Source organism: Lathamus discolor, chromosome 2, assembly GCF_037157495.1.
Source record: "Lathamus discolor isolate bLatDis1 chromosome 2, bLatDis1.hap1, whole genome shotgun sequence".
Classification (NCBI taxonomy): domain Eukaryota; kingdom Metazoa; phylum Chordata; class Aves; order Psittaciformes; family Psittacidae; genus Lathamus; species Lathamus discolor.
This window is the reverse complement of record NC_088885.1, coordinates 75,598,037-75,624,763: the sequence shown is the minus strand read 5'-3', so window position 1 is coordinate 75,624,763 and position 26,727 is coordinate 75,598,037. Positions and strand designations below refer to the sequence as shown.

The following is a 26,727-nucleotide window of genomic DNA, read 5'->3' as shown; positions in this document are numbered from 1 at the left end:
ATTCTGCACTTTCATTTGTGTCCAGTCAGCCCTCAAAAAGGCTCTTCAATTTATGCCAAGGCATCTCAAAGAAGTTACCAATACCTTTTTACTAGCGATGATAAACACTGCCTCTCACCAGGTTTGTATTTTCTTTTAATATAAAACTACATGAAAATCCTTTGTTTCTCCAATATAAACTGAAGAAAATACACTGAAACCACAAGCACTGCTCCAGCCTCAGATCTACTGTGCAGAAGCAGAGTCCAAGCCATTATTTGTAAAGGACAATATACATGTAACTGTAATAGCAATCAGAAGTCTAGTTTGCTACTTTTACACAGTCTCACATGTACTACAGGACAAAAGCTGTCTTTGGGGACTCCATTACCCAGAACAAAGCAACGCTCTAGACTCTTCTATACAATCCCAAAATAACATTCCCATAACTCCTGCCCACCTTGAGAGGAAAACTGATTTCTAATCTTGCATGAGGGCTTTGCTGAAAGCAGCTGGTCCAGAACATTCCCAGCTTCAACCTTCTAGCACAAGATTATTTCCCTTGTTTGAGCAGGTTTGGAGTTCATTATTCATATATTGGGTTTCATAGGATAATAGGAATTAAAAAGCAAACAAGCTTCAGGTGCATACATGTATATGCGTTACCATCGTGATTTAAAAAAGCTTGGCTAATTTAGTATCAAGGGTTAAGTCATCCACTTTTTTCTTCATTTACAGTACAAATTGTCTAAATTACTAAGTGGCTTGGCCATAATCACAGACCCTGCTGACAAAACCCCCAAAATTTAACAGTATAACAAGAACTGGTTTTGAATCAAAAGTGACAAAATACAGACATTGAAATAGATAGCTCTGAAAAACTAAACTAAACACACATATGGATAACTTAAGTGTAGCAAAAAGCATAAAACAGATGTTCACAAACTTGGGAATCATGGTCGTGAGACCATGCTTCCTTTGTGTTTCGCTGGGCACCTTTATAGGAGATACAAAAAAGGTTTAAGCTCAGCTCCAGAGCATGTTCAAAGCAGAAAGCAAAGGGAAAAACATCCCAAGCTAATTTTAAAGGTTTGCAAAACCAAATCCCACTCTGAAAATATGTTAGATGCTGACAAGTTACTTTGGGGTAACTGGCACAAAGTTTGAGAAGTACCTGGCATATTGTACCGTACTTTCTACAATGGTATATGAGCACTTAACTATAAATGGTGTGATAATGCATCTTCAGGAGAAGCTGTACATAGCTGTACATGTGTTAACAAGCTATTTAAACTTTTTCGTATTAGGCTTGGTATGGGTGCAGTTCCAGCAACCCTTAACTTTTAAGTAACACATTCCAGGGAAATGCTACATCAGTTTGATCATTCATTGAAATTTCATTGATACCTGGTTGACATCCAGCCTCTTCAAGCTCTCCAGTTTCCACTCTGCAAGACATAACAGAGCACATGAACAGCTAATCTACACAGATTTGAAAGGAGTAATTCAGCTGACATTTAATGTCTTGTTGCCATTTTCTGTAAAGTGTTGTTGCTAAAGAAAACTATAATTTGGCTTTAGGATGCTAGCTCAAGAGGGGTTACAGATGGAACTCAACAGGCAGAAACAACAGAATGCTTTCATTTCAGTTCATATTTTCTTTTATCCATCAGGATAAATTGCTGCTTGCAATTGTGACCCTTATCAGCTGAACAAGGTTTTTGTTTTTTTCAGCACAGTACAGAAAGTGATGTATTACCTCCTGTGCCAACTAGAAGGTTCAAAATCAGGTTTAGGAGAAGAGCTGTTAAATCTCTTCAGTAGTTTTTAAAAAAGGTTAACCCAAGGTCCCAGATGTACTGGTACAGAGTGGTACAAACATACTTCATGTCTGCCATAAGCAATACCAGCCGAGAGCAAGCTCAAGGGAAAAAGTTCAACAATTTAGCAGTCAGAACAACTACAATGAAGGCAGAGACGAAGCCAAACGTACAAGCCCCTAAAGCTGCGGTGCCTCATACAAAAAGCTGGTTCAAAACTGTATTTTCCTGCTCTCCATTAGCCTTTCAGGAAATAAAGAGCAAATTGCCTGTTTTCTTTCGGGGGGAGGGGGGATTATTTAAAAACAGCATTTAGCAGGAATTGGTGGTTTGGGTTTTTTCATATCTTCTCCTCCTAATGTTCACTGCCCCACAATAACCCACAGCAATAATATGAGCAAGGAAAAAACAACACCACCCCCCCCCCCCCAAAAGATGACACATCACTTTCTTTTTTATTATTCAAGCTTTAAAAAGCATCAAATACACAGGAAAATATGACAGGGGGTGAAACAGACTTGCTGATACAGTACTTAAAATACTGTCAGTCACCTACCCTACAGCAAAAAAAAAAAGTAAAGATGCTGAGGGTACCTGCACTCAGCCTGGGAAGCAAACTTACTGCTAGCAGCAGGGGCACAGCCACCTTCCTCAGCACCCAAAGATAGATAAATGGGCCAGTCACTACTCCACTTGCTGAAATGACACTGCAGAAACAGCACAGACAGAAGCAGGACTCAACCAGGGATGGTGTAGCCATGTTGCCCAAAAGTATCCTTTGGCTTTATGTGAAGTCTAAGTTTAAGTGCACCAGAAACAGGCTTTATGAAAAATACCTGTAAACCATCACTTAAAGGTCTGCCTCAACCTCATTTATATTCTCCAATCAGGCATCTAATTCCTAGACCACACTACCTTTTCTCCATCTCTGCCAGACCCAAAGCTGTTTTGACTGAAAACAGATTGAGCCAGGCAACATCCACATTTGCAGTATTGCATGTACCAGACTTATTTTTAGCAATTAATTCATACTAATGCTAGCTTAGGGGGTCTGAGTACAGGCCCACTGCTGTTTGGTCCCAAGAGCACCAAAACCCCAACCATGTACATTAATAGCAGCAAGCTATACAGTTACAGCAAGTTCCCATGGCAACACAGGGGAAGCATTATCAACATTAATCATGAATTGTGTTAAACTCACAACAAAATGAAAACAAGTTTGCTTGCACTTGCTTCCCAGAAATGGAAATGGGTTTACATCTCTAGACATATAGATTCTCACTCATATTTCTATTACATAAATGCATTGTCTGTTTTACTTCAAATAACATTTTCCCATGAAAAATGTTGAAAAATTGTCTCCATGCTCAATGTGCTTAAGGTAGGAAGAAACCATAGATCTGCTAGGAGAATATCTCTAGCTTTATCAAAAGCTTTTACATTTCTGCTCTCCCGACTCAGATATTCTCACAACGCAGAGTTGAAGACATCTGCCTTGGACCAGGAGCCAAAGGACCAGGACACATCTGCAGGCTGGCCAGTGGAGGCTGTACTCCAATGAGTGGGTATACATGCTGCCCATGCCAGTTTACAATTCTAGCTTACTGTCCAGGTTTCCTTTACAGTGCTCAGCACAGTTTCCCACCCATTTAATAGGTTTTATTTTCTTTTCTTTACCCTGCCCTGCTTTTACTGCAGCCTGCTGGGCACTCAGATGCAAACAGTCCAGGGGAAACAGCAGAGCACCAGCTCAAGAGGCTGAGGCTACATGAAACAAAGAAAATCTCACATAAAACCTCATACAAGCAAAAACAGTGAAGGGGTATACTGAGCTTCCTCAGCTGCGGCAGAGCAGGCTGAAGCCCCTCCAGAATAGGATGTGTACAGATGAAAACCACTCCACTCCTTATGCTGAAGAAGGCTGTGCTTTCACTCACAAGCTTCTCTGGACTTGTGCCCCAAAGGCCACCCCAGTGGGGCCTGCACTGAGGAGCCAGAGAACAGATCTGTATTCTCTTTCTTTCTGAAGAAGGGTCAAGCCAACAGCCAAATAGGTAATAATACACTTAGCTGCAGTATGCAGGGCTCCCATCACAAATCTTTCCAAGATGATTGCATAGACAGGCCTAAAGGAAGGCAGAGCACAGGTGAAGGACTGGTGAGAAGGCTGTCATCCCAGAGCAGACAGTGGCCTTTCAGCCAATCAAGGAGCATATTTATTTTTCCATAACAAACTGGACAAAGTCCTGCCTGTTGGCACCATCTTTGGCGTATCAACCCTTGAAGGCAATGATGAGAAGAGAGACAATCCATTGAGCTGCCTACAGCCTGCCTGAACTGGACAAGTGAAGTTTGTCAGCATTGGAAATATTCTGTTGCTTCCATGAACTTTTAACTCAGAAATTAGGAAGGATTGTCAATAGACACAAGAACTTGACCACTGGTGTGTGCCTTTGCAAATAAAAGTTGGGCACCTGCATGCATCAGTGATGGAACAGTCTTGAAAACACTCTCTTCTCCTACACACACTCTCAGCTGCGTTTTTATGGAGCAGGAAAAGCAAATGCAAAGATCCTTTCAAGACACCTCTTTTAAGCATTTTTCTTTCATATATTAAGTTTCTGGAAATAAAATTACAAAAGGGGGAAAATAACAGTAAAGAGTCACAGCTTTTCATTAAGAAAGACTGCTTACATTTCCACAACAGCCACAAGGATGCAAGTAAGACAAAACAGCCCTCGAAGTCCCCAGGGTTGTACTCTGAAGCTAGAAAAGAGTCTTCAGACATGTCAGCTTAACAAGTTTCTGTACAAATAGCTTTTAACCTCAGAAAGTCTTCCTAAGAATTAAGTCTCCTCTGGAACTAAGTTTTGAGAGCGTGAATAACAGCCCCTTGTACCTCTGCACCCAAAGAGAGAAAGCCTCAATTCCATGATTAGAAAAAAAACCCTGACTCTGACATCTACCCAATTTTGCAGTTTCCTCCATAGGCATGCCTCATCACCTTTTCTTCCTACATCCCACAAAACCAGTAATGTTTATTGTAATGGAGCATTACAATGTTCCATTACATTAGTGAAGTTCAACAGGTGTAATGGTGAAATGCCTCCCTTCCCACCAAAACTTTGCAGTCAAGTTTTATATTTTACCTACCTTTCAAAAAATCGTCTTCAAATTTTTGGGATGTGACTCTCTGTGGAAAATTCACCCCAGCACCCCAAACAATCAGTGGTGTTAAAGTTTCTGAGGGATGACCAGCTCCATGGGTTCCTAACATACATCAAACCAAAAAAAAAAAAGCATAAATTTTAAGATACATGGTGTAAACCCAAACAAAATCTATACATATGCACACATACACTAAGTTCTTGTTACAGTATATGTACTAAAATCCTATTACAGACAACCTATCCCAGCTTCATAGCTTATTTTTCTGCTACTAACAGAAGAGGCTAAATTCATTCTCCAAGTTAGGAAACTGGTACTACTCAAGTCGAGCCCATAAAGTTATAGATCTGTGTATTAAAAACCTCACTGTTAACATACAGAAATTAAAGCCAAAATAATTGAAAGCCTCAAGGTGTAGCAGAGTTACCTGCTCAAAACATATGCATGTGTTTATCCTGAGCATCCAATGGAAACCAGGAACAGTTGAATTGAGTACAGTAAGGCACATGCCCAAAATATCACACAGAACTGATCTCTGGTCCCCAGATAAGGATTAGACTTTCATTTCAAAACCAGGACACAATATGCATTGCAACTATCATCCCTTCCCCAGCGATATAATTTCATTTTCAGGTGTTAAAGCCTGGTAGCACACTCCTTAAAAACTGATAAAACATGACTTCCTTCCCCAGGGAAATTAATTCCCTCCAGATTATGATTAACCTATCAGCTGCCAAAAAGAGGGAGCTTTAGAACTACGGCATCTCAACAGCAGGTGCACTGAAGCAGAAGTCACACAAGCTTGAAAGAAACAGTGGTCCTTGAACTCAGTGGGTGAGGTACCACAGCAGTGAGATAACCCAGAATCAAAAGGAATTACATTGTTATAAAACTCTATGTTGTTCACTGCATGGTCAACAAGATTATCCATTTTCCTTGTATTTGCATAGAAGCACACTATTCTATCTCTGTGTGTATATATATTTTTAATAATTCTGAAGGACAGATAATAACATCTGCCTTTTTGGCTTTTTCTTTACAAAACAGAATTCGGTATGAAATTGGTAATAGCATTGAGGCTGAACAGCAGTCATTATGGCAGAGCTGCAGAGACAGCTTTGCATTCTTTAAACAGCCCTATGCTTAAGAACACACAGGTCTGAGAATAAGACTTCCAAAGTTCAGAAATCCCATAGAAGGCACACTCTGGGGTCAAAAGCAGCAAAGACTGCTCTTCTTCACAGAGCTTGGGAAAAGAACAGGTTGAGACCATGCTTCCTCCATCTTCCAGGCATCAGTTATTTCTTTCTGTCGCAGAAATGGAATTTTTGGATATCTTTCTTTTTAGCCAAGCCACCAACCCCATCAGATTTTTTCTGAGACTCTGCCTCCACAGATACTTTAAGGCAGATATAACAGAGAGAGGAAGCTGTATACACCCTCCCCCTATTATAAAACAGGTTTTAGCCTGATCTGAATTATAATAAGGGGCAAACCCCTGATTTTCAGCTGAGTTAGTTGCCTGTTCCATCCCTCAGCACCCTCCAAACACACTTTTGAAAGGGAGGGAAAGGCTGCTGTTCAGTTTTTCTGTTCTCTGTTCCAGTGTAACATGGAGGAGCACTTGTGCCAGGATGGTAGCAGGAACAAGTGGCTAAGGTGAGAGTGGTTGTGGGACCACCTATCTCAGTCAACAGTTCCATCTAAGATCAGCTTAAAGCAATATCACAGGGTCAGGCTGAGAAAGCAAGTGATTTTACTGGTCTTTGCCAATAACCACAGTTTCTTTGATCATGTCAAGTTCAGAACATGTTCTCTTCCTTAATAGGTCCTCCCTGCCCTTCTAATAATTGTTTTAAAAATTGGTGCACATCCCATTCTGCAGATAATGGCTGAAAGAGTGCAGCAGTTGCTGATACTACAAGCTCAGATCAAAAGCTACTGAACTAGCCTTCAGACCACCGGCTATAGGCCTGAGCATCATTTGATCTTGGATTGACTAAAGTTACTAAGACTTCTGGCAGATCAAATTTTTTCTTCAAGACAGAAAGAAATGACAGAAAACTATGACAGCCCAGCAGTTCTCAAAGCCTGAAGAGTTACTCCTATCACCTTTTATTCCTCCTTCAAAGGATCCAGTGCATAATGAGAAAATCACAGTAGCACACTCTGGCAGCAAGGAAGGCCAACAGCATCCTGGGCTGTGTTAACAGCAGCATGGTCCAGGAAAGGGATTATCCTCCTCTACCTGTGAGACAGCCTTTACACACTGGATCCAGTTTTGGGCCCCTTCAGTACAAGAAAGACATCAACCATCTGGAATGATCTTAGTGGGGAGCCCCAAATGGGTCAGAGAAGCACTTGACCTGTGAGTAGAGGATGAGGGATTGAGATTTGTTCAGCCTGAATAAATGGCTTTGGGGAGGATATAACAGCATCCTGCCTGTACCCCACTTCAAGGGGGTCTGACAGGATGGAGGCAGTCTCACTGTAGCACAGTGGTGGGAGGACAAGAGAGAATAAGCATAAGAACAAAGGAGGTTCAAGACTGCAGATAAAGAAAACATTTTCCCCTCCATGAGGATAACTAAACAGCAGAGCAGGCTGCCCAAAGGGATTGCATGGGCTCCATTCTTCCAGGTTTTAAAGACCTTGCTGGATTAAGCCCAAGCAACTGTGCCTGATCCCAAAGCCAGTCCTGCTTTGAGTAGGTAGTTTGAGCTCCTGAGGTTCCTATGATAGCATATAGTCTAAAAATAAATATATACACACCTCCTTTATAAAAAAATTATGAAAGTATTACTTGAAAGAATTAAAATGCACTGCAAGTGGCAGCCAGCTCACCAGTAAATAATATTCAAAACAAACCATTTTGCAAATGAGCAGATAATAATTAAATAGATAAATAAATAAATATCCTCCATAGGCATACCCTGTCACCTTTTCTTTCCACACCACAGAAAACAAGTTATATTTACTGTAATGGAACAGAAATCAGTGAAGATGAACAGGGCCCCCTTCTCCCCAACTTTTTCACCAGCTTCTGAACACATCTGCCATGTTTTCCAGGTGATTCAAATCAAAACAGAGGCAACAAAGCTTCTAATGGAACAGAGTTCTAATCACACTCAAGACACCCATAAACTCAGCTGACTCAACATTTGAAAAGACTCACCCCAATCTGTCATTCCATGGTCAGAAGTTAAAATAAATGCAGTTTTTCCATCATTTCCATAGAAATTGTCAATCATTGAAGCAATTTCTTTTACACCCTCATCAACTTTTTTAATATTCTCCTTGTATTCCCTAGAAAAATAAGAAAAAAAGTTGTTAGATTCAAGATGGCTCTCACACTTGGTATAAAGCAAGTTTCTCAGTCAAAATGTCCAGTCCTTAGATTATAGACAGCTTTATCCTCTACAGAACCTCAAGCTTACAAAAGGCTTCCTAGATGTAAAATCTCTCCTCCTCTAAGTCTTATTAAAGATACTAAATTGTCACAGCACAGTTTGAAGGTTCCTGAAGTTACTGTCTTAAATAGAAATTTATTTGTATTTCAAATCTGACCTGTCCTTGATTGAAGACTATAATGTAATCACCCACAGCTATCAGGCAAGTTAAGGAGAACACCAGAACTAAGGAATTCTGGAAAACTCAAACACCTCAAATTGTAAGTTTCAAAAATTACCTTAGGCTTAAGCTTAAGCAGAGATCTCACCATGCAGGGACTGTTTTGAGAAGATTCACAGATTAGCACAGACCCCAGAGTTCAGTTAATAGAGTCTAAGCCAGAGAGTCATATACTTTTAGAAAAGTGACCATGATTAACTTCCAGCCAACTACTTTTCTATTTGTTGCTGTTGCTAAAGTCAGTTTTAAAACTCTATCTTCAAAAAATCCTAACAAAAAGATTCATTCAGGAAGTATAAACTTCGGAATGATGCAGAAAATCAGAGCAAGGATTTTGAAAGTATGCAAGGGTCAAGACATAATATCCCACATTCAAAGCATGTGAGGAAATAAAAAGAAAGTTCTCAAATAACACAGTTTAAAATGAATTGGTGATGAGTAGTGTTAATCTAAACTCTTCTCTTTGTTCAAATGTCCTAAGGAAAGCTAAAACATAATGCTGAATTTTGCAGCCATGTCCTGGATTTACCATTATTCTTGCCGTTATTCTTGAAGTTACTGTAGTCTATAAGTTCAACCATATCATGCCAGCCACGGGGAATCCAAAAACTGCTTCCATTTTATATTTAAAACAGCAATTTCCTACATATCCTTTATATTATGTGTTGACTATAAGACAAACTGCTAAAAATCATATTTGAGTATAGAAGTATAACCAGGAACACTATATAAAGCAAAAAATCTGCCATTTCTACAGAGAAGACCTTAAAACAAACAAACAAAGCCCGGACAATTCAGAACATAAAGTAATCATGGTGACATATACAACCTATTGTAGAAACCCTCAAGACTACAGGCCTTGTTTCAGGCTTGATTAATAGCACTGTTAAAAAAGTAACCGTATGCATTTAAAGCTAGTAAGCAAGATATGTTTAATCTTTCAGTTACCTTGAGTTTGGACGATGAGCATGTCCATTCGTGTCTATGCCTAGCAAATGCAGGAACAGAATCACTTTCTCTTCATTCAGTGCAGAGAACAATGTTTTATTACTTCTAGAAGAACTAAAGAAGCTCTGTATAGAATAAACCAGTAAGATATTAATCTGACTACAATGGAAAAAGATGAAAGGCAGCCTATTAAAACTAAACCACAGTTGTTTTTATATCAAAATACTAGTAGCTATTAGAGTTACAAAACAGAAGAATTAATTACTTCCCAGTTTACTTCTTGGAGGATGTTTACTGTCAGTATAGTCATTCAAAGTTTCAGACAACACTCCTCAAGTTTTTGTTTTCTTGGGGAGGGGCTGGTTTGGGCTTTGGGGGTGTTTTGATTTGCCTTTTTTTGTGGGTTTTTGTTGGGTTTTTTTAATGTTTTGCTGTTTTATTTTGGTTTTTTGAGTTTCCTGAGAAATACCAGATAACAATATTATCTCTTCTTTGCCTCCTGTATAATCACAGTGATGAACCATTCCCGAGAACCACTTATGGCTTTAACTTCAATCAATTTATCAATTTCAATCTGGAAGCAAAGGTCTCAAATACTTGCTTTGGAAGCACGTTCTGCAGGACTGAGATACCATGCTAAAGCTTGTTTGCAGAAACTAAATTAAAACTGAACAAAACAAGACATGCTTTGCAAATATATGAACTACAGAACATACATCTGCCGTGCACATGTCCTACTTAAGCATCCCTGAGGCAGATGCCATGGGGGATTTCCCCCTCAGATTGAATGAGTCTTGACATGGCTATTCTGTGTTAGACCAGTCATATAGCCGCAACGCAAAATGCGGGCAGACAGCTATTCCAAAATGATCTCCTTAGTAACAACATTGCCCAAGGAAACAAAGATAGGCAAGGTTTTAGCTCAAAGAACACCCAGAGAACCTTTCAGTATACTAGCATAAAGGAAAGTGTCTTTGAATTTCATACAAGACTCTATGGAAAATGCTGGTAGAGCCAGTGAGCCATTTCTGCCACCAAATGACAGAGCAGTCTACCACATACACCTGTGATTCTGAGGGAATTCTTAAAAACTAAAGCACAGACCTTGTGTAAATGAAAGTCACTGTACACAGAGGAAGATCAGACTGGCAGCAAGAGTATCAAGAAGGCTGTGTCAGGAAACCATGGCAATGCATTATTACACCTTCTTTGTTTTATCCCTGAATATATACAGAATGCATGGACTAATATTTGCATGCTCTCAACTTCAGCTCTTGTCCAAATAAAATCATGACCAAAGTCCAAAGAAACTTTAAATACAGATACAGAACAGAATCTGATCACATTCAATAACAATCTTATGAAGATTTCCATTTCCCACCTGCATATATTTGATGGCAGACCACAGAAGCCTTCCAGAGCACACCAGTAATTTGCAGGATACTGTATAATTCTGGTATTTCATTTTTAAAGGAAACAATATATCAAAACAGTCAAACAGCAAACTCCCCAAATTAAACCCTAAAATGCATATCAATATCAGAAGGCAGGTATTTTTCTATCAGAGAATGATTAAGCAAAAGAAACTGTTGTAAGGAAGACAAGGCCTGACCTTCTCCTCTCCCACCAGAAAAGTCCCTAGGACATATCAAAACCGCTCCACTCTCCCAGCCATCTTGTAAGCCAGGGCAGCAGCCAGAAGACCTTGCCCAATCTCTGGCTAATTAAGAATGAGACAACAAAAGGAAGATGAGTGTAACCTAAGACGAGGCATCTTTTCCCAGAGCAAATACCGAACTTTACCCCACAGAACATTTATTTTTTAATAGTTTATTGGAAAAAAAAAAATAGGAAGTTCACCACAAGGAGTTATCTTAGACCACTAAAGGTGTTTAATTGGTAAGTAGGAGACCAAACAGTAGGGGCAAAAAACCACCTTGCTCTGGAGGTTGCTGAACTGTTTGTCAAGCACTATCCTCATATCATCTTGTACCCTGCCAAAAAGCCTCTTCTTTTTGGTACTCAGTATTCTCAAAACACAAGATCTACCACCACTCAGCACCAGTTTCCAAGTCGCCATCATATGTTAACTATATCTTTTTGTCTCAATTGTTTTATTTCCCTTTTATTTGTTCCATTCAGTAATACTACTTCCTTCATATATTTAAGTCAAATGCCACCATGAAGTTTCAGAGATAGAAGAACAAGAGGCTGAGAGAACTCAGTTTCCTGAGTCCTAAGAAAAGGCAGCTAAGGAGCTATTTAATTTCTGTTGCAGAACTGCCTACTGGGTAAAGAGAAGATTGAGACATTGCTCAGAAGGCCTTAGCGATGGGACAAGGGGAAACGCAATTTGAAATGTGGGAAATTCTAGGCCCGATTAGCCTGCTCTAACTGCACCTCCTTCATGCAGGAAGTTGGACTCAATGACCACTACAGCTTTTCTCCAACCTTCTTTTTCTATGATTCTGGCAACCTTTCTACAATTTTCTGGCAACTAAAACCAAGTAATTCCCTGGCTAGAACTGATACACAATTTAGTAGATCAGTGATAAGTTTTCCATTAAAACATTCACAGCAAAATGTAAAGTTAATTATAATGCAATACTAGTTAAAATATTACAAGAACAGTTTGGTAATAACTATATGAAATCTTTTAGTTATCATCTCCCCTCCCTAGATGGAGAAAGCAAAGAAGAAAAAAAGACTACATAGAAGGCCTAGCAAATACATGATTTACTGAGGTCTGAAAAAAATATGGGCTCCACAGATGTTTAACATAAGGTATTGGGGACCATTTGTTTCTCCAAAGAGCCCTCCATGGAAGCATAATCTTTTAACACAGCTGATAAACTCTTGCTGACTGCATGGACGTACAGGGAGAAAGAGACCAAACCTTCTCTTTCCACAAAGCTTCTTCATACATAAAACTAGGACAACTTAAATTGGTTGATTAAAGCTGTGCACACTGATCTGTGCTGATGCAAGAGTTTAGTTATGCCAGTGTTTAGGTGTAAAATAAATGCACTAAGGCAGGATCAACATATATATGCCAGGTTTATGTTAGTTGAGCATGCTCATGCACAAGACTCCTACACATAAATAAAACATTCAACCATTGTACTGCTAGTTACAGCAGAGCTATCTGTACTGAAATACACTGACAGAAATCAACAACAGGCCACGGACTGCCTGCAAATCTTCAAAGTTTAACATAATTCAGTTCTGAACTCCAGCCCCTACCCTGAACAGACGAGAGAGTCAGAAGATTTGGTCCGGCAGAAAGGAGCCAAAGGAAGAATGAAGTAGTATGTTCAAAATGAGAAAGGAAAAAATAAAAAGGAAAAATAAGTGTTTGCCATCTGCACCTACATGTCCATTTAAAAGACATCAACTGATTATCTCAAGCATATCCCACCTGTGGTCATAGTAAATTGTGGTTAGACCACTATTGGGCTCATCTCCATGACTTGCAGGAATTGAGTTCCTGCAATTTTATTCATTTACCCGAAAAAGAGAGTTCAATCTTACAAAACTGTTTTCCACAAAATACTTATAAAAATCAGAAATGCATTAATGAGACTACTTTTCTCCCTGTTAGTTAACCTAGACTCCCCGTACTTTGCTGCCTAATTTTTCTTTACTACAGATTCAAACATGATCAACGTAAAGGTTATTTAACTGAGAATCATTGAGCTACATCACACTAAATTACAATCAGTTCCTTAATTGTTTTGAAAGCTTCTAAGAAACCCACTCAACCAAACAAAAAAACAAACAGAAAAAACCCTGCAATCAATCGACTCTATACCTATTTGGATCTCTAAGGCACTCCCAGGCCATCACTGCATATTAAAATTTCTGAGTTTTAACATAGCTGCACATAAAAAGCCTAGTCTTACTCAATTTTTTCTGTCCCAAGAAAGGGCTAGGATCACGTTATACCACAAGTGGATGTTACGGGAACTATCAGTATCATACACTTTTTCTTCCACTCATGACTGAAGCAATCTGCTTCTGACCCATGTAAACAAAAACTAGCCAGACTTTCACATCTCCTGACCAATGGTGTTATCATTAGTTAGCACTATTTAAATGAACAAGCAATTTCAGGGTGCCATCACTAGTAGCTCAAGCATTAGTTACCCATTCCCCATTTCCTCCCCATCTTTCTTGGGCCAGAGGAAGCCACAAGTGGCCCTCGTGATGCTCAGGATCTGCTGACTACACAGTAGAGAGGGAGTACACATAAGCATCTTTTAGTTCCTAAAGAGGCAGAAATCCAGGGATGACCTTGCCCAACGTAGAGTTAAATAAGATGTTGTTAAATATTTGAGATGAAATTCAAAAGAGAGAGGGGAAGAAAAAAAAAAAAAAAAAAAAAGGCAAGCAAAGTGGAATTAGATCTCAGCAAACTGTCACTGTTACTTACATATAATCCCACCATCATAGCTGACAGTTGCTCGGGTTATAAAAGCAGAGAGACCTCAGTTTTAGTCAGCCTTGAGTTTCACACTTCTGAAGCAATCACTGATGTGTAACTGAAGAGATGATTAATGGAATGAGTGTTTTGCAACAGTCAATCAAGTCCTATCCATTCACAGTATGAAAGTTAGATGGGCAAAATAAGTCTTTAAAGTAAGTCTTTAAATTAGTGGTGCTGGTGGTTCCAAGGAAAAAGTCATCACTAATGACAAAAATATTAAACATATCATTACAGCTTAAAAAGGTGTTTTGAAGCAAAATGAAGTACCACGCTCACATACCTGTGCAGCAGGGTACAACTTTAAGACAACAGCTACTCAAGTGTGACAGCCTAATTTGATTTGTATTATTCATACGCCTTACATCACACAACCTGGCACAAGTGCACATTCATAGCAGTTAGAAAAAATATCATTTAAGTCTGAGCTCAGAAAGTCACTTCCTTTGAAATTAGTAAACTATAATGAACTTTTCTACTCTGCATCGCTGTTTAAAGACCCAGCCTTGGCTTCATAATATAGATGCTGATTTGGTTTACTGATTTACTTGGTTTAATTTTGCTTTGCTTTGCATTGGTTAGCTAATGTTAATGCATACAGCTCAGACATTTTGTGGGAGAAGTTTTATTAAGTCTTAAACTCCATTAACATTGTTATGAGATCCAAAAAGTAACTCTCCTAATTGTTCCACTGATATAGGTATTTATACACCAATACCCACTATCCCTTCCAGTACCGAAAGGGGTGTACAAGAAATCTGAAGAGGGACTTTTACAAGAGCGTGTATTGATGAAACAAGGGGGAATGGCTTTAAATTGAAAGAGGGTAGATTAAGATCAGGTATTAGGACTAAATTCTTTACTATGAGTGTAGTGAGGCACTGGAACAGGTTGCTCGAAGAAGTTGTGGCTGCCCCACCCCTGGAAGTGTTCAAGGACAGGTTGGATAGGGCTTGGAGCAACCTGGTCCAGTGGAAGGTGTCCCTGCCTGTGGCAGGGGTGTTGGAATTAGATGATCTTAAGGTCCCTTCCAACCCAAATCATTCTATGATTCTATGATCAGCATTTCATAATCCAGGACAAGTGACGTAGAATGGAATAACCTGAATATATGAGTTAATGAATTCATAGACATGGAATAACATGAATATAGGAATTAATGAAATGAGGGACTGCAGTGATAGGACAAGGAGTAAAGGGTTTAAACAGGGAAAGTTCAAATTAGATATAAGGAACAAGTTCTTTACTGTAAGGGTGGTGAGGCACTGGAATGGGTTGCCCAGGAAAGCGGTGAATGCTCCATCCCTGGCAGTGTTCAAGGCCAGGCTGGACAGAGACTTGGGCAACATGGTCTAGCATGGCAGGGGAGCTGGAGCTAGATGATCCTTAGGTCCTTTCCAATCCTAACCATCCAATGATTCCATGTGCCTTGGGCTATTAATGCTTACAGTGATGGCATCACAGAAAACAACAGTCACAAAACAGCACTGACCAAAGTCAGATGAGCAGTTCACCACGTCAGCAAGTTACACTGCTTCAGGGCCTATGCTGCCTCGCCCCCCAAACTAACCCTGACTCCTCTGGCAGCCGTCGCATAGCATGAACCACAGTAGATAATCAGGTGCCAGCCGCGTGCATCAGAACAAACCACACTGTATAATTACAGTGGGAAGAAGCCTGACAAAAAGTAAGTCAATAATATTGTCCATTATTTTCTCATAATGAGTTTACCATTTCTGCAATGCCATAATAACTGTTACAAAATCTTTAAATAATCACATTCAAGATCCTAAAGAGTCTGTAGTATTCCAAGATGGGGTCTAGATTAAATGTAAGACAAGAGAAGCCAAGAATGTTTTTAAAGTGTACTTTTATTAGTGTTAGGGTTTTTACTATCATTGAATGACAGATACTTCCTCTAAGCTTCCATGACAATAGTCATGACAGTCAATCTGAGCAATTTTTACTTATGACCCCAAGTGATACATCTTTCAAAAATTCTTATTTTCAAGTTTAATATAAGTTAGCATGTTCTATAAGGAAGTTAATATCCAGGTCTACTTTTTGTACACAGCACAGAAAGATTCTCTACTCACCTTAACATGGTCAAAAACCCACATGTCTAGCTTGGCTGCATCTTGTGCTCCAAAATCTTCACTTTCTGCTGTGTAACAAAATGTATAAACATGATCTCCAGTAGCACCTGCAAAAACAATATAGGTGGAACAAGGGACAGAGAAAAGTTTTCTTCCTTTTCTCATAGTCAAAAAATACATGAATATTAATGCGTAGGATTAGAAACCTATCCCAAATTAGAATCCTGAGGGAAGTCAAAGAAGTTTTCCTCTTATTTTAAAAACTTTACCATAATTTACAGGGTTTTGAGGCCTGGATACTATTTGAATTCATTAGCTTATCAGCACTTCAGAGGAATGAGAAACAATGTCATCCAGTATACCCAGAAGACGAAATAAAGCATGGAAAAGCATATAGGAGTAGAACAAATCCCAGATAAAGCAAATTAAACATAATTTAGTTTTGAAACAAGAAAGATCACTGAGAAAGTTCTAACACGAGCACCTCCCATATGAAGATAGGCTGAGAAAGTTGGGGCTGTTCAGCCTGGAGAAGAGAAGGCTGCGTGGAGGCCCCATAGCAGCCTTCCAGTATCTGAAGGGGGCCTATAAGGATGCTGGGAAGGGACTATTCATTAGGGACTGTAGTGACAGGACAAGGAGTAACAGGCTCAAACTTGAACAGGGGAAGTTCAGGTTGGATATAAGGAAGAAGTTCTTTACTGTGAGGGTGGTGGGGCACTGGAAAGGGTTGCCCAAGGAAGTGGTAAATGATCCCTGGTAAAAATCCCTGGCAATGATCAAGGTCAGGCTGGACAGAGCCTTGGGTGACATGGTTTAGTGTGAGGCGCCCCTGAAATAGATGTCCTTTCCAACACAAACCATTCTATGATTAAGAGCCTTTTCTGAACACAAGTATTTTGGGGGTGTGAAAAGGAGTGTTAAGGAAATGTACTTAGCTTTTGTGTTCTTTCAGTGAGGTCTTTTACACAGGAAAAGATTATATCACATAATAAGGACAGTAAAAGGCAGGATGTAACTTAGTTACTACACATCAATTCTAGGAGGCACCAGAGTACCAAAAGCCAAGCAGGCAGCCTCAAAAAGACAGTATTAAAAGCCTGCATCTTTAAATCATTGATCCAAAACATAAAAGAAAGAACTACTGGACTGTGTTCAGGCTTAATGTACACGAGGGCCACTGATGTGAAAACACAGCATCTGGACAAGGCAATTTAATTCTGTACTCACAGTCATGACAGCAAAGCAGAGAGGGAGGTGGGAGTTGAGGGGAGATGAAGACTCAGAAGAAAGTAAACTTCTGAAGTCCTGGAAAGATCAGAATTCAGGTAGGGTTTAATGAAATAATTCTGTCAATGGCTGAGCTGTTACAGCTGGGGGACGCTATTTCTACCAGGACTACATAACTTCCAAAGAGGAAAATGTTCTCCAATTGATGGCTAGAGAGAATATAATCAATTTCCTGGATGTCACAAATAAGTGACAATGCAGTTTTGTGAGCTTCCAGGCTTGTGAATGAATTAATAACCCAGTATAAGGGAGCTGTTTAACAAGGATTATGTCCAAACCCGCACAAGGGATGCAGGTTATTTCAGGTCAGGAAGATGAAAAGTGGCACAGATTTTCTGGTGCAGCTCCCCCCTGTCTCCCAGGAGATGTTACTACTGCTTATATCCCAGAACACTCACTGCAGTGCTCACAGTTTGAAACAAAAAGGAAGAAAATACTCCCAGGCATTAAAAAGTGAATTCAGGATTTCCAATTGTGAATAAATGAGTTCAAAAAAAGAAATAAGCCTTGGCCATCACTGTCAGGATGACTGATGGTACATGATAAGAGTGCTGCACTATTTTTCTGCACTGTCACAGCAAACCCAAGACCACCTGTCTTTAAGAGGTGCCACACTAAAGAAGCCAAATGAAAGCATGCAGTCTGCAGACCAGGCAAAGCAGCACATCTACTATTTAAACATTTCTAATTTCTACCTGAGAAAACAAACAAACAAAACCCCACACCTACAAAACGGGACTTTTGCTAGCAAATTTTGCAGGCACAAACAAGGGGGAAAAAGACTGAAGGTGTAAGGACAGTCAGGCACTGAGCCAACAGAGCATGGGCACCAGAAAGCTGTCATCGACCAGAACCACTGAGGAATGTGAGAAATTCTGCATTTGTCTTGCTGTGTTGTAGGAACAACGAACTAGAAGAGGAGACCGAGAGGTCTGTCTGTCCAGAATAACCCTGACAAATGTTTGTCGTGTTTATCTGCATGCTCTTGATAATACCCTTCTTCAAGCTGAACAATGACCCTAGCCTTGCTGCTAGTTTCCAAGAAGCCAGCCTATGGAACAAATGGCAATCTTGGTACAAAAGATACCTTCTTCCTATCTGCAATATCTTTCCTTAACAGAGGCAACAGACTCAGCTCCTTTTTCAGTGTGTCATTTAATACTCTCAATTACACTCATAGACCCATGACAAAACAGTACAGGACCAGACTGTTCATGTCAAACCCAAAATTCTGGCAAGCCTAGAAGTAAAACTCAGAATTTTAAGGAGCATTGTGGAAATGAAACAGGTATTTTCCAAGTACATTATTTTCAGATCATTTCAAAGTAATAATCTAAAAAGTACCATTGAAAATTAGGTTAAAATCAGCACACTGAATTTAGCTTGAGTTTAAATATTAGAAATAAACACCTTTTAATCCTGCTTAACATGTAAGTAAATTACATACCAATTCCAAAGGTACTTTAGATATTTTCTCAGACTAAAACACTAATCATGCAGTCATTGAGACTTTGACAAATTTAGATTTCATGCATATCTAATTTATATATAAGGAGATCTTTATGTTCTCTATAGAATCCTCAACCATTTCGTTTACAATATTTATTCTATAACAGGAAAAGGACCTGAAGAATATAGACAATGACAGAAAAAAAAGGATTTTCCTCACCTTCCCAAAACCCAAGAGATGTTAAATACTCTTTATGCATCATCCAATGAAGGTGGTGAAAAGAGTTATTAAAACTCTGAACATTTTGATATGATAAAATACAGACAAGAGGAGTCCTATGACTTCACTAATTTGCAATATAGGAAGAGGGAGAGAAATTAAGCTGTGCTCCCCTATCTCCTTTTTGACTTTTTTGTAACAGTAAAATTAAAGAAGAAACACTTGATTCCATTCAATTCTGTATTATAAAACTTCTCTTTGCAAACTCTGTATTATAAAATCCTTTCTGCATTATAAAACTTCTCTTGGGAAGAAGGGAATTTATTTTTTTTTTTTATTTATTTTTTTACTAATAGAAGTTAATCTACCTTTCTGTCACAAGAAACTGTGATTCATTGTCCTGTATCACATCTACTTCTCAGATACAGTGATGCACTAAATCTTTCTCAAATTTGGAGGATTTTCCTCCCCCTTCAAAAGAAAGCTCCATTGTTGGTGCCACTCAGAACAAGCTAAACAGCATGGTATTACCCTTGCACATTCCTTCAGATAACATCAAAGCTGCTTCCAAGTCCTCTGCCAATCTTTTTACTCAACACTAGTAGAAGGACAGGTCTGAATTACTGAATTTCCCAAATATTTTCCCAAGAACATATCTCAAAAAATGTGCAAGGGCAGCATACTACCTTTCCCCTTGCCCCAGTCACCATCACAATATTCCCAAATACAAGATGTAATCTGAGGTCATGGGAAATTATCAGGGGATATTTTTACATCTTATCATAAACTTATGAAGATCAAGCAAAGAACAGAAAAGAGGCATGTGTGTAGGGAATATCAGGATGAGAGAAGGAAAAGCCTGGAGTTCAGAGAAAGTTCAAGAATCATAATTAGAAATACAATGCATACTTTTTCTAAACCAATATTAGATTCCACTCCTATCCTGCCTATCACAGTTTTCTGATTTGGCCAATGGCAGTGCTTAGAACAGAACAGCAGCATATGCCCCTAGCTTGTTCCCTTTTTACTTCAGTCTGTTTTATTCTGAGATTTTGAGAAAGGGTATATAAGGCCACATTCTTCCAAGAACAAAAGAAATTAAACTCGGAGACCCCTTATGTTTGAAGTGTTGCTTAGCAATCTGCATGCTCAAAGACCAATTGCACTAGGTTCACAAGACTTTAACTCACTGCACAGCAGTGCACACACAGGGGAAAAGACTTCAGCTTCAGAAATAGTACCAGAGTTCCTACTTGTATGTAGCCCTTCCCTTTACACATAACTGTTCTGGACTAGAACCCACAATAAGCTACTTTTCCAGATCAGACACTCAAAATCACAGCTGCAGTTCTATCATCCAACTCTCTGGGAGCAACATGCAGAGAAAGAAAAATCCTTGTTTCAGGCTTGCAAACAAGAGCTTTAAACCTCAACCAAAGAAAAAAACATTAGGTCCTTTTACCTAAGGGTGTGCTTCCTTTAGTATGCTGATAAAATTCACTTAGGCCTATTTAAATGGATGAAAAATAAGCAGGTATATCCTCTTTAAAAGCTTGCTTCTTTTTCTCTACCCAGTCTTGAATTCACAAATTAGAAATCAGGTATACACAAATATACATAGCAGAAATACTTCATTCACCTATTTTACCTCAAAAGCTGTGTCTCTATTTTACTACCTGATAACCATGCTTTAGAGATCCACAAAATTTAAACCTTACCTTTTGCAAACATAGGCAAAATATCTGGGCTTCCCCAGCTCCACGTATATTTACTTTCATTGAAAACAGAGTCAAATTCCACTGGATTCTCCTTCCATCCTGGTAAAAAAAAACAACAAACAACAAAAACCAAACCTCCATTTAAATGGCATTGCCAGAAGATCTCATTGACTGCTAAGACTGAGAGTCTAAGCAAAATGCTTGGATTTTTTGTTTGTTTGTTTGTGCTTTCTTTTAAGTTTTCCTTGCATTACTCCACAACAAATTCACTTTGTGAGTCCTGGTTTTACTTCCATTTCAACTTCTATTTCCAATTAGTCCCCCATTTATGAAGAAGTGAGCTGAGAACCTAAGCCAATCTCATTATGCCAAGGATTCAGACAAAACACACAGCTTGTTTACCTTCTAGACAGCTAAAATTCTCCTTAATTCTGAATCCCCTGTTGTCTGAACTCAGTTTTTGTCATTTTGGGCAATAATTTACACACTCCTCTAGCATATTTCCAGCAGTCACGATATAAAATAAAAACAGTAAAACCTTCAAGATCTTCAGTTTCCATGACAAGGCAGCTAATAAATAGAGATGCTCCTGACAGCGCAGAGCCACAAAGATGATTAAGGGAGTGGAACATCTCCCTTATGAGGAGAGGCTGAGGGAGCTGGGTCTCTTTAGCTTGCAAAAGAGGAGACTGAGGGGTGACCTCATCAATGTTTACAAATATGTAAAGGGTAGGTGTCAGGATGATGGAGCTAGGCTTTTTTCAGTGATATCCAGTGATAGGACAAGGGGCAATGGGTGTAAACTGGAACATAGGAAGTTCCACGTTAACATCAGGAAGAACTTCTTTACTGTAAGAGTGACAGAGCACTGGAACAGGTTGCCCAGGGGGGTTGTGGAGTCTCCTACACTGGAGATATTCAAGGCCCGCCTGGACAAGTCCCTGTGTGATGTACTGTAGGTTACCCTGCTCTTGCAGGGGGGTTGGACTAGATGATCTTTTTAGGTCCCTTCCAACCCTTGGGATTCTGTGATTCTGTGATTCTGACTGCAATTCCTGCCAAACCTGCATTTCTAGCAGATGTCAGGAGGAAGAACCTTTGGATTAGGAGCATGGACAAGACCAAATAATTCCTCTTAACTCCCCTGTCCAAAGCCAATACACAACATTGGAAGCGTTCAGGCCTGGAAGCTGGAGGAAGGCAGAGGACCACACAAAAGACCAAATCAGTAATGCGAAGGTTTGTTCCACGTTATTTACCACCAAGCATGCAGTAACAACTAGCTCTGGACAAAACACATAGCTGGGGTTTTCGCCCTGTGTCGCTACTCATTCTCCAACTCAACCTAGCAAGGATTCAGCTAAGACACTGCAGTTCACTTCTTGTTTGCAACATCTTAGCCATCTTCCATTACATCCCATATGATAATTAAAAACTGTTACATGAAGAGGTCACTCCGTAAGACACTTGCTTTTAGACTCAGGGTGCTAAATTTTACCATGTTACAAAATGTTAACTTAGGTAAGCTATTTTCATAGCTGTCAATATTAAGAGTGAGAAATCCATCCAAAAATCATTCTTCTCCATACAACCTTGGTATACAAAACACTATGCAGGTACTTATCAATAACTGTCTAGAAGCACAGCACATCACTGAAATACCTTATTTTGGAGGACAGTTTTCAGAACTTCAGGACCAACATACCTTTAGCAACTGCACTGACGTCTTCATAAAATCCAGCTATAAGTGCAACGTGCCCTGGCCTGGATTCTGTTGGGACCCGTGTGTGAGAGATTCCCCAGCTGCCATTGTTCTCTAGGATACTTCTGAAAACAGGATACAAGGCACGTAATGCTTACACCTTCTTGAAAGTACAATGAAGCGTAGACAAAAAGAGTGACAGACAGATGTGAAGCAGGAAATACAAAAAAAACCCCAACAAAACACAAAAAAGCAGGCTAAACCAGATTTTCACTACTGCCTGCTGTGCAGCAAAACAAGCAGAACATTAACCTGCAAGTAGTTCTATATTATGACACCCCACAGAGAACATTTCTAGTGTCACCCAGCAGTACTGCAAACAGATGAGTTTAGTCAGTGTTCTAATACACTTAGAATTTACGTATTTTTTCTGCTGCTTTATGCTATAGCTTACTTTCTCCCCTCCCTAAGAGATTGTTTCTGCTTGGTGTTTCTTTTCTTTGTTCTTTCCATTTAGCTTGAAAGTGCCTAGTTCAATCTCCTCATTAAATATGTTCCATTATAATTAGTTCTTGTGACCATGTCTGCCTTTATCTGTGTTGAATACTGGAAGCCAGCATCAAGAGTTTAAATCCCATGTGAATCTAAGGTGCAAATCATTTGAGGAACAAGGAGAAAAATTTAAGTAAACCTTGCATCTTCTGCAATTACACTAAAATGGAGAATACCTTCTCACCACATATCCAGAAATACATGACTTGTCTAGGGATTACGCACATACAATAGTTATAATATATATATTATATATATATATATCTGTATATATACAGATAAAAAGCAAAGAAAACAGAAGACAAAGCCCAAGTACAAGAAAGCCCCAAACTGCTCTTGTCTGCTGAAGATACTAACAGCTGGAGCCTGTCATAGAGCAAGTGGTGAGCATAACAATATGCTGTTTTCATGTCTCCACCTTCTGGAAGAAGAGAAAGAATCACTGTCCACTGTCAGAGCAAGGGGAGAAAGAAAGAAAACAAAACACACTAGGACATACCTTATATAAATGTTTAGCAAAAAAGCAGCAGAATCTTCAGAACAAATTCTAAGCTGTTTTTAGAGTCAAATTACTGGGAAATGGAATTTTTGTTTCTCATTATATATACTACAAAATTTGTTATATTTTTATCAGATGTGTTTTAGCCAAAGTAGATTCTAAGTTCAGGATTTGTAACTTTATTTTTAAGACATGTTATACAACTGTTAATTATAAGATCCGTACACTCAGCTCTAAATAGATCTCTCACTAATGAAGTACAAATTATATCATAGCCTAATATTTCAGGCTCCACTCTAAGCTTGCAGGATTCAGAGTTGGGTGGCTGTTTTTTTACTTTAACTCATCTTAAGATCTCATATTCCCAGGCCTCCTTGAAAGCTCACAGGATCTATTTCAAATAGCCTAAATATTACAGTGAAAAACGTGAATGGCGATATAGCACTCTGACACGTTATTTCTAGCTCTTATATCACCTATGCTTTAAGACAAGTTGTGCTGAAAAAAAGTACTAATTTGAAAAAAGGATTTAAGTATCAAAATGGTTTCTAATTTATTCTCACTGAAGACGCGGATCAACATGTATTGCACTAGCATCAGTGGGAGATTTAAGACACAAATAAAACACGACCCTCCTCATACTTCATTGTCACAACAGGTAGGAAATAATTTAAATTAGAATTTTATTTCTATTGGGTTGGAAAGTAAACACTTCTGTTTTCTTTTTGCGGGCTGTATCACAGGATCTGAAGTCAACAATAACACATACCAGGCAGAAAAAAATATAACCAGGTATTGTCATTTACCAGTTCAAAATTAATTTAAGCATTTTGAATTATTTCAAATCCTTTCACCTAGAAGAATCATTAAAACACAAAAAAAATTCCTTGGCAGTATTAACATTATCTACCCACAGTAGCAATGGTGAATATGACATAGTACTAAGTCTGAAACATGGCAGGCAAGGAAAAAAACACCTTTCCAAAATCACTACAGCAATTCAGACCATCTATGGTCCTTCACAGCTATCACAACACTGCTAAAAATAGACCTTTTCAAGAATATTTATGAGAGAAAAGACTAGGTACTTGGCATATAGCAGCCAGGAATATGTCTCAAGCCTAACAGACAAGCTAATACATGGTTTAACTTTTTATTTCTAGAAAGGCATGATAATGCTGAATAGCTGAATCTGAAAAACTCACACCACTTAATGGCAAAAATATCCATTATGACTCTTTCCTAGCCACTACCCTCCACTGCTTCTAGTGATGGGGCCATTATAGTATTCACACCTTGCTGATGCTGAAAAAGACCAACAGTTTTACTGCTAAGAGAAGAAACTGCTCTGGAGGAAGCATGTAATACCCTGCTAAAAAACAAGGAAAACTCACACTGATGTGGCAGACATCTGCCAGTGGCAGACACCACTTTACAAAAGCACTGACAACAGGAGAAGCAGATACAAGTAATCCCATATAAGCTGACAAGTGCTGTAACAAATTCTCCTCAGACTCCTGTAGCAAGACTGCAAACACTGAAACAGCTTCAGATGATTGATTATTTGGGTTTGCTCTGATATTCAAGTCAGGCCAGCGCTATAACACTAGTTTTATCAATACTGTCTACTTTTTTCCCCCCCTCAGTATAAGAAATTGTCTTAAAATCAGATAATTATCTTGATATAAGGAAACAGGGAAGGTTGCTGAAAATCAGTTTTAAGCACTCAAGGATATGACTTGCAATTCTCTTTTGGGCAGAATTAGGTTTTCTACAGTCTTAAACCAAATCATTCCATTAAGCAATCAGACACACACTGGAGAGCACAAGGGAGGCAGCATGGTCACACAAGCAGGAAGGGTGGAACAAATAGGAAGTGGCATCCTGCTGTTAGGTCCATTCAAGCCATCTTTTTTAATCACTCCTTAAAAATCTTCATCTGTAGCTTAGAAGACAAGCACGTTAATGAAATACTACTCCTAAAATGAACATCCAAGAAGCAGTTTAAATTAATGACTCTGTTAGGCTTCACAAGTGATACCATGCTGAAGTGAATGAAGAAAGTTCACACTCCTCTCAGTTACTGGCTAGCCGTAGTTTTCAGAGAACAATATTGACTCAATTTACTCTGTTCACGGTTTAGCAGCTTTAGTGGCAACACGGGACACCAACTCAAACTCATGCATTTCTGCTAGGTGTAACTCCACAAAGTTTGTTACTTCAAAGACAGAAGGAAGGCAGTACCCAAGCCATCAGTGAAGCCGCCATCATTTCTCTTGTTCCCTTCTCAATATCACAGACCTGCTTCCAGAAGCAGTATCTTCTGGATGAGTAGCATTTTTAGATGGACTTACCGCAGGTAAGGTGCTCGGGGTGTACTGTTGCTGTTCAATTCGTACAGTGAATCTGCCCGCAGACCATCAGCCACAAAGAGCACGAGACGTTTTGCTGGAGGTGGCAGTGGAGTCTGCTGAGGAGTCATACCATGAACCAGGGGAGAGCTGAAGTAGATGTCAAAAATGGAGACCAAGAACACACAATGCACAAGGAGACCAGCGAGTATGAAGACCGATATACCCATGGCAACAGCAGGCTGGCAAAGCAAAGTCCAGCACTGAAAGGGAGTGAGAAAAATAAAGTTAGGCAGGTGAGACTTAACAGAATCAGTATTTATTTCATTTATTATAAAATGGGAGTACCATAACCACAGCCATTGCCCAGGACCCACAACCAATCTCTGCTTTCGACAAGCTTTTTCCCCAGAAGTTTTGGTCAAAAGTCACTACGTGGCTAATTCAGACTTTCAGATAGTCATTATGTCTCAGCATCTATGGTGATTAGTGAGGTATCAGATGACTTCAAAAGATTATTGAATCAAGCCAGTTTGCCCAAAATCCAGCAGTCTTTTGTTACCTGCATCAGTAAGAGAAGACTCAGGCAACACAATGCCTCTGTGAGCATACTACCCTTTACCAGCTGATTTCATGACACTGTTAAAGTCTGTTTAGGCAAACACAAGCCAAAGACAGCTAGGGAAAGCCATCGTATAGCAAACATCCACTCAAAGTTGCTTTTCCTGTTTACTACCAATTCTGGGCTCATTGTATTCTGCATAGAAACGGAAAACTTCTTTTAAAGGAAAAAAGACACTCTGCTGAGTGCAGAACATTATT

At 39.2% G+C, this 26,727-nt stretch overlaps 1 protein-coding gene across 1 annotated transcript in view; it reads right to left on the bottom strand.

The window, feature by feature from the left end:
• Window positions 1-26,168, bottom strand: part of PIGN (phosphatidylinositol glycan anchor biosynthesis class N) — an 84,772-nt gene extending 58,604 nt beyond the window's left edge. The window contains exons 1-8 of the mRNA XM_065667527.1: window positions 25,909-26,168; window positions 22,507-22,628; window positions 20,802-20,900; window positions 16,125-16,231; window positions 9,546-9,670; window positions 8,143-8,273; window positions 4,953-5,069; window positions 1,387-1,427 (exon numbers count right to left, since the gene is read on the bottom strand). Of these exons, the coding sequence (XP_065523599.1) occupies window positions 1,387-1,427; window positions 4,953-5,069; window positions 8,143-8,273; window positions 9,546-9,670; window positions 16,125-16,231; window positions 20,802-20,900; window positions 22,507-22,628; window positions 25,909-26,135 (969 nt within the window). The 5' untranslated portion in view covers window positions 26,136-26,168. The remainder of the gene's footprint in view (window positions 1-1,386; window positions 1,428-4,952; window positions 5,070-8,142; window positions 8,274-9,545; window positions 9,671-16,124; window positions 16,232-20,801; window positions 20,901-22,506; window positions 22,629-25,908) is intronic.
• Between the last annotated feature and the right edge of the window lie 559 nt (window positions 26,169-26,727).